We start from the raw sequence: 8,153 nt of genomic DNA on the forward strand, positions 1-8,153 counted from the left end.
CACTTCACAGTTCATAAATAAATTTTAAGTAATATTATTTTATTTTATTTTATTTTGTTTATATTATTTTATTTTATTTCATTTTATTTTATTTTGTTAATTTTATTTTATTTTATTTTGTTTATTTTTTATTTTATTTTATTTTATTTTATTTTATTTTATTTTATTTTATTTTATTTTATTTATTTTATTTTATTTTATTTTATTTTACTTTATTTTATTTTATTTTATTTTATTTTATTTTATTTTATTTTATTTTACTTTATTCGTATTTTATTTTATTTTATTTTATTTTATTTTTTATTTGGTTTTAATTTAATAGAATTATTACGAATACAAATAGTTTTAGAGAAGAATTTGATTTTTTTAAAGCTTTATAATCAATTTCAAATTTAACATTTTAAGGTTTTTTTTATTTACAAGGTTCTTCATAATCTCTCTTTACGCCTTGACTGAATCATTGTTTATCATTTTATCAGACTAAGAAATAAGTCACCTCATATCTGCAAACCTCCCCGAGGGGCCTGTAACCATTCTGAGATTTGATACCGCGGTGTTGGCAATCCTGTCAGTTTTCGTAAATAATTTCAGGGTTCTATCCTTTATGTATTTTGTGATCGGATAAATTTCGAGGTCCCTGAGGATGTCATTCGTTCTAATGTACCATGGTACCTTGAAAAATCTTCTCAAAGTCTGTTCTTAAAATCAAATCTACTTTCATATTAGATATGCTCAGAACTTGGTGCTAATTAAAGATGGCTTATTTATACAAAATACATGGCTTATTTAATACAAAAGCATTAGTTCTACGCTATCCTTTAGGGTTTGTTTTAAATAGCTGTAACTTATAGTTACTTGTTATAAAGCAATATTGCTTATATTAGAACTTTTCATAGCACATAACTAAACTTGAAAACTAATATTAAGACTAATATTTCTCATACATATCTATAACATCTGCACCTGTATACGTATTACAGACAACCGCAGCAGTTATTGATTTATTTGATGAATTGCAACATCAACAATTTCTTTACAAAACACGAAATACACTTCATGTGGTATATAAACCATATAAGCTTTGATTTTCAATTAGTGTATGTGAAAAAGTATCTGTTAAATTAATTCTATCGAATGTATCGCAACTTTAGTATAATTGTATAACCATAAAGAAAATTAGAAAAGTAAAAGAAAATGTTAAAAAAATTTAACAAAAAAATTGTTTACCAGAATATTCAATCGTATATGATTGACACTAGCGATTCATGGAAAATCAAAATTTGCGTGCAGAGAAGCAAATGCAGTTCGTGTTTATGATGCACTTTGTCACTGCTAATCGAATTAGTGCTTTAAATGACAGAATGGCGGTTTTTGGTCAGAGCCGTGCATATATAAGCGGACATCTAAGTGCCATCGCACAAGTTCAAATACCATTCGAACCAGGGGAAACAGCATAGTTCGGTTTCAGCAACGGTTCCTGCATAAATGTGAGCTCATTAAAGTGTTTTTAATAATGTGAAAAATAACGTACGGAAAAATAAATATTTAACTCAATAATAGTAAAATTAAAAAAAGTAGAAGTGAATTATTCAAAATGGAGCGGTGCGTTATTTAAAAGTACTCAATATTTCTTTAAAATTATTCTTTTCAAATTTTCCATTTGATACAGTTATTATGGCATGTCAATGGATATTTCCAGTCCAAGATTTGAAGCTCAGTCAGGAAATGGATCCGTGTTGGATCGTGTAAGTGAAAACAATCTTGATAATTGTCACAGTGATAAAATTAATGAATAATTGTATTTATTGTTGTCACAATGGATGTCCTTATTTACTCACTGTGATAACTAGCAAAAAATATTGTATAATATGAACTTTGCAAATAACCGATAATAAAAGTAATATACTTTTATAAAAATCTAATCCTTCTATTGCAAATTTTTTTTAATCAATTTATATATAAACGGCAGCTTGGGTTAAAAAACCATCCAATATCTGAAAAAATTTGGTTCAGCACCTATATACATAGCTATATAATACCAAGTCTGCGTTTTGGAACATATCCTTTATTTCATATTTTTTTTAAAAAAAAACTTTTGGTTAAATATTTTATTTATTATTATTAATATTTTATGTTATTGATATAAATAGTATAATTCCAAAAAATTATGATTCATTTTATTAAAAATAATAAAAATAATTATATCATTTCAATTCTGCGAACGTAACAAATAGTTATTGTTTATATATGCATTCTATAATATTATTTATATAGAATACTCCTATAAAATAGAAGTAAAATGTAAAAAAAATGGTTGAAGATATATAAAATTTATATATACATCATTACTGAAAGATATATGCGTGATCATATTTAACTTTTTCTCTACGATATTTGGTATACGGTATATTTATATATATTTATATATATAAGTTAACCACATGTATGTAATACATATATATACATATACATATGTACATGTATATGTATATACACACATGTATATATACTACATATATATGTAACATGTATCTATATCATATTTTCATAAGATTTTCTATATTTATTTCACAGGTTACACCCGATATGATTCATTTAGTCAATCAATATTGGAGTAGATATCCACCGTTAGAGAGTAAAATGAGTCAGATATTAGGTGTGTTTACAGTTGCTATAACACTTATGTCAATATGTGGTAATTTTATGGTACTCTACATATTTGGTGGTACTAAATCGTTGCGCACTCCAGCAAATTTATTGGTTATAAATTTGGCTTTCTCTGATTTTTGTATGATGATTTCACAATCCCCAATAATGGTTATTAATTTTTATTATGAAACTTGGATATTGGGTCCATTGTGGTGTGATATCTATGCAGTCTGTGGTTCAATGTTTGGTTGTATTTCGATATGGTCTATGTGCATGATAGCATTAGATCGTTACAATGTCATTGTGAAAGGTGTTAGTGGACGTCCAATGACTATTAAATTAGCTGTTCTGAAAATATTTGCCATCTGGTGCTTTGCTACTTTTTGGACAATTACACCATTGTTCGGGTGGAGCAGGTTATTAATTAAATATTTTTAATTTTATTAAATAATTCTTTAAAAAACAATAAAATCTTATAGATATGTACCTGAGGGTAATTTAACCGCATGCACCATTGATTATATGTCACGCAGTTGGAATCCACGAACTTATCTCATCTTTTACTCCTGTTTTGTATATTATACCCCGCTTTTGTTGATTTGCTATGCGTACTGGTATATAATAGCTGCCGTCTCGGCTCACGAGCGTGCAATGCGTGAACAAGCAAAGAAAATGAATGTGCGATCATTACGTTCCTCTGAAGATTGTGAGAAAAGTGCTGAAGCAAAATTGGCTAAGGTAGCATTGACTACTATATCACTATGGTTTATGGCTTGGACACCGTATTTAATTATAACATACCATGGACTTTTTAAAATCGATGGCTTAACACCTCTTACTACAATTTGGGGAGCTACTTTTGCAAAAACCAGTGCTGTTTACAATCCGCTTGTATATGCTATAAGGTAAACTTATTATAGATAAAAATAATCTTAAATTTTAATATAAAAAATTAATTATTGCATTTTAACTTAATAGCCATCCAAAATATAGAATTGTTTTAAAGGAAAAATGTCCTATGTGTGTAGTGGGCTCAACAGACGAACCAAAACCTGAGGGACCAAACTCAGAAGTACAAACGGTATCGGAAGCTGAGTCAAAGGCTTAAACATTAACACATAAAAACAATATATGTCATTAAAAATGACCAAAAATGTGAAAAAAATTAGTAATTCAACGAAGGAGCAACAAGGATTAAACTTTTTTGATAATTAAATACGAATATTCTCACAATAATAATATATAATATTAAAAGATAAAAAAATTCAACAAAAAAATATAAAGCAAATGTCATGGAAAATGACCAAAAGTTATAAAAATAATAAATATAAAAACTTATTATGACAGCGGAATACGAAATATAAAAATAGTTTTTCTTTATATTGTACGATAGTTACTATGCAACTGTTAGATATAGATAGTTACTGTTACCTGTGAAATGCAAGTAATTCGTAAAAAATAATTTTTGTTTCAGTTTAAAAAAATGTCTTTTAAAAGGTATTGCTGATGATATTATTACGCATTATTGTGATTACTATAATTGTCGACATTTTCTTATATGCTAAACAAATGTATTAATCATTTACTAGAATTAAAGTCAAACTTCCATAACTCGAAATTCTATACCTCGAATTTTCTATAACACGAACTAAATAGAGTGCAACAGGGTTTAGAGAGCAAAGTACATACAATTACAAAAAATTCTTTAACTCGAAGTCTCCATAACTCAAACCTTTTTTTTTGCAAAATGGTACTTCGAGTTATGGAAGTTTGACTTTATTTATATACCTATTTTGTTCATAAATATGAAATATTTTAATGAAATTAATAGTTACTTTATAAAACAATGACTAAAAAGTTTTTAGATAGAAACTCAAAAAATGTATTGCTTTTGAGTTTGCAGAGGAACTATATTCAGAAGGTCACTAAACAAAGGTATATTTGTTTAAATAATCCTAAAAATTTAAAATAAGATCAAATATTTGGATATATTATAAATTAACTGCAAGTATTTAAAGATGTGTAAAACAAAAGAAATCACACGTCGGAGACCATATAATCTTACAAATTCTTAATAAGAATGAAGAGATAAATGCATATCTGGATATTGACCTTATTAACCTTTGAGATCCTGAGATAATCGGTTTAAATTTTGAACAGCTACTATCGTGTATTGAGAATATTATAATATAATATGAGCCGAAACAATATGGACTGCTGATCGTCTACTTTGGCAATTAAGTTCAAGTAAGAAAAAGATTAATTATTATTGTTTAATATTTCTTAATTACATTTCAAAAGCAGAAATGTTTGAAATTTTATTAGACGGAAGCTTCATTATTTGTTTATTTAATTATTTTTATTTCTTATCATTTTCAATCCATTTCTAGTAAACTTACAATATTTAAAAAATATATTATCCAAACTCATTTTAATTAAATAGAATTTTCTGATTTATACTAGGAACATTGTATGAATACGAGTGATAGTATTAATCCTATATATATTGGTCCCAATATTGGTAGTAATAATTTTAAGTATATCTAAAGCAGTCTTTTAATATATTCCAAATTCATTTTAATTGAATAGAATTTTCTGATTTATATTTGAAGCATTGTATAAATACGAGTGAGAGTATAACTCCATATATATTAGTCCCAATATTGATAGTATTAAAATTAAGTATATCTAAAGCAGTCTTTTCATTAAATCTTATTTACGGGTAGTTTCATTTGCATCAGTTTTAAAAAGAGTTTCCAATAAATTATCTTTACGCTATTAAATTTTTTACGTACCGCCTTCTCTTTGACAATATATGTATACTGTATAAACAAGCAAATAAAAAACATTAAATTAAAAAGTTTCGATAATATATGCAAGTATGTAATGACTTTTATACTGCCAAAACCGAAAAGGATGCTTTTAAGTAAAGTTAAGAGTCAAAGTAGGCAAGTTGATTCTAAAGGAATTTCTTCGCAACCAAAGTTAAATATTTGTTTTATTCTTAATAAAAAGTAAAAACCAAATATATATAGAGGGAGGTATATGTGGGTACCTAAACTGAAAATATATGTACATGTAACCAATGTTTAGGGAAAAGTATTGCATAGCATTAAAGCATGAAAACATTTTTGGCTCTTATTTACTCGTTAGACTTTTGCGCGATTTTTATTGAAGTTACAAAAAATGTTGATTTTTAATTTTATGTTGTAAATATTTCTTTTCAAAATCAAAATGAAAATTCTAAATTTTTTTTTCATTCGTATTATTTTGTGGGTTGTGAAAAAGTACAACTTAAGTGGTTTTCGTACTACTTTAATAAGGTTTTAAGGTCTATGTATTTGGAAGTCAAGTATACAAGGTTTTCTTCTTAAGACTTTCTTATTTAATTATGTCATGTAATTATTAGCTCTTTTCTTTGTAATATTTTATTTACTATTTTTTGCCATTTACAAAGTTAATTTTTTGAATAATATTTTATAATTTCGTGCTAATATAAACACAGCAAGTAAAGTTGTTAATAAAAACTTTCATAGCGAAAGTAACAAAACTCCAGAAAAATATGCGAACATAAAAAGTCAAGTACGGCTTTGGAGTTCGATTTCTGGTACTTGCAGTATCAAAAAATAATTATTTACGAATAATTAAATATAAGAATTATTTCCAAGACCACTGATAATGGGTATTTGGAAATACTCGAAACAGCAGTATGGTCAGCCAAAAATTCAATTAATTAAAATAATATAAAAATAAAATAAAATTTTTTGTTGTTGTAGTTCACTACTGTTCGAAAAAACCTCTTTATAATAATATTTTAATATAAAAGCTTAATTCAAATTGAAACTTTAATCTAGATATAGAAAGAAGGAATGAAGAAATGGATGTTAGGAATTCTGTTGAAGGTTAATTTTTTCTTTCAACAATTATATATATAGATTGTTAATATTTGAATGCACTGTTATTTGCGTTTATATATTTTATATTATATTTATTATGACTTGTTCTACATTACAAAATTAAATTTAGAACTTAGTCTCTTCACAGATAGTTGTTATCTTTAAGTCAGTATCGTTTTGATCAGGCCGGCTTCTATTTCTTGTGAATACTTGAATCGATATGTTTCAGCATCCACGAGTTATTAACTCATAGCCGCCAAGTTCGGTGGTAGGGCTCATACCTTTCAAAAATTTTGTCGAACACCACTTGGACTCCGACCCTGCCTTTATGTTTAATGTGCAGTTAGCATTTCCTCTAAACAGCAGATGGAAGTGTTCAGATATACTGCCGAACCCTCGGTTGCCAAAGCCTCATTATAGAAAACAGGGAACACCAAGGGAAGGTTGAGGTTCACGTTAGCTCAAGAGAGGCTGTTTGAGACGCTTCTTGGGCGTTGTTCTCCTTGCGTTTATATGTTTCTGTTTTAATACATAATTATTAATTATAAAAACAAAAAGATAAATGCGAAAAAAAATTATAATAAAACCAATATAAAACCTTTAAATTATTGTTTGAATTCTCAGGAAAAAGTAGTAAAATACTATATAATATTTTAATGTTTACTTGAAAATAAAATTTATTTGAGGTGTAATAAAAGTTACTCATATAATCACATAAATTTATTTTCATTTAAACTATTTTCAATTTATTTTATTTACATAAAGGATTTAAGTAGAAGTAAATTCTAAGCTATTATTATTATTCTTGTTCAGAGAGTAACGATACATGTCACAGGGTTTCAGTCGATATGCATTAAATTGTAAATATGCATTTTGACACATAGTTTCACACTTCTTTCCATTTACCAATTTGGGTTTTAAATTGTCTTTTTTTTCTTTCATTTACGTACTTGGAACGATTGCTGCACATCCACTTCCGGCAAATTTAATTCAAATGTAACCGAAATACTTGTACGTTTAACCACAATCAACTCGTTGGGTACTGTTGGGAAAAACTCGACTGATGCTGTCGTCATATACTACCAAGTATGTAGATATATATCGGAATCATACGTGTCAGTTTAGTTATATATTTTTTTATATGTACATATGTGAATTAAGTTGAACTATTGCTTTGTTTATTCGTTAGAGAAGACAGTGTTTGCTGATGGTGATGATGAGCATTGAACAAATTTCATTTGCGGCCACTAAGCTGCATTTCTGTACACTCAAATGCTTTTCAGGTTCGTTTAATTTTGTTTAGTTTAGATTGGCATCAGGCTAGCCTTTGTGTGTGACCTGACCTACTCTTACACAGTACCACAGTAGAGTTCTGACCGATTTAATGCATTTTACAAATTATATAATGAATATATAATGCTATACTATTTAAATGTTCTAAAAGTAATTATTTTGATATTTAAGTTTTTATGTGAAATTTAACATAAAAAAATAAAATATATTTTTGGTATTTGCTAAATGTTTTTGTCAAATTTATGTTTTTAAATTTACTAAATTTTGTTTTATATAAAATGAATTTCTCATTTTTCTTCTTTAGAAATAATATTC

The 8,153-nt window shown here is 26.8% G+C and overlaps 1 protein-coding gene across 1 annotated transcript; it reads left to right on the forward strand.

The window, feature by feature from the left end:
• Window positions 1-1,411: 1,411 nt before the first annotated feature.
• LOC119678038 (opsin Rh2-like) lies at window positions 1,412-3,760 on the forward strand. The gene is made up of 5 exons (XM_038089676.1): window positions 1,412-1,602; window positions 1,670-1,745; window positions 2,575-3,065; window positions 3,129-3,554; window positions 3,628-3,760. Exons 1-5 carry the CDS (start codon window positions 1,595-1,597, stop codon window positions 3,755-3,757), a joined length of 1,131 nt encoding a protein of 376 aa, XP_037945604.1. The 5' UTR covers window positions 1,412-1,594; the 3' UTR covers window positions 3,758-3,760.
• The last annotated feature ends 4,393 nt before the right edge of the window (window positions 3,761-8,153 follow it).

This window comes from Teleopsis dalmanni, chromosome 2 (genome assembly GCF_002237135.1).
Source record: "Teleopsis dalmanni isolate 2A chromosome 2, ASM223713v2, whole genome shotgun sequence".
NCBI classification, from domain to species: domain Eukaryota; kingdom Metazoa; phylum Arthropoda; class Insecta; order Diptera; family Diopsidae; genus Teleopsis; species Teleopsis dalmanni.

Coding starts and splice junctions, on each gene's coding strand:
- LOC119678038 (XM_038089676.1), top strand. Junction 3,066..3,128: donor CCATTGTTCGGGTGGAGCAG/GTTATTAATTAA, acceptor AAAATCTTATAG/ATATGTACCTGAGGGTAATT. Junction 3,555..3,627: donor CCGCTTGTATATGCTATAAG/GTAAACTTATTA, acceptor TTAACTTAATAG/CCATCCAAAATATAGAATTG.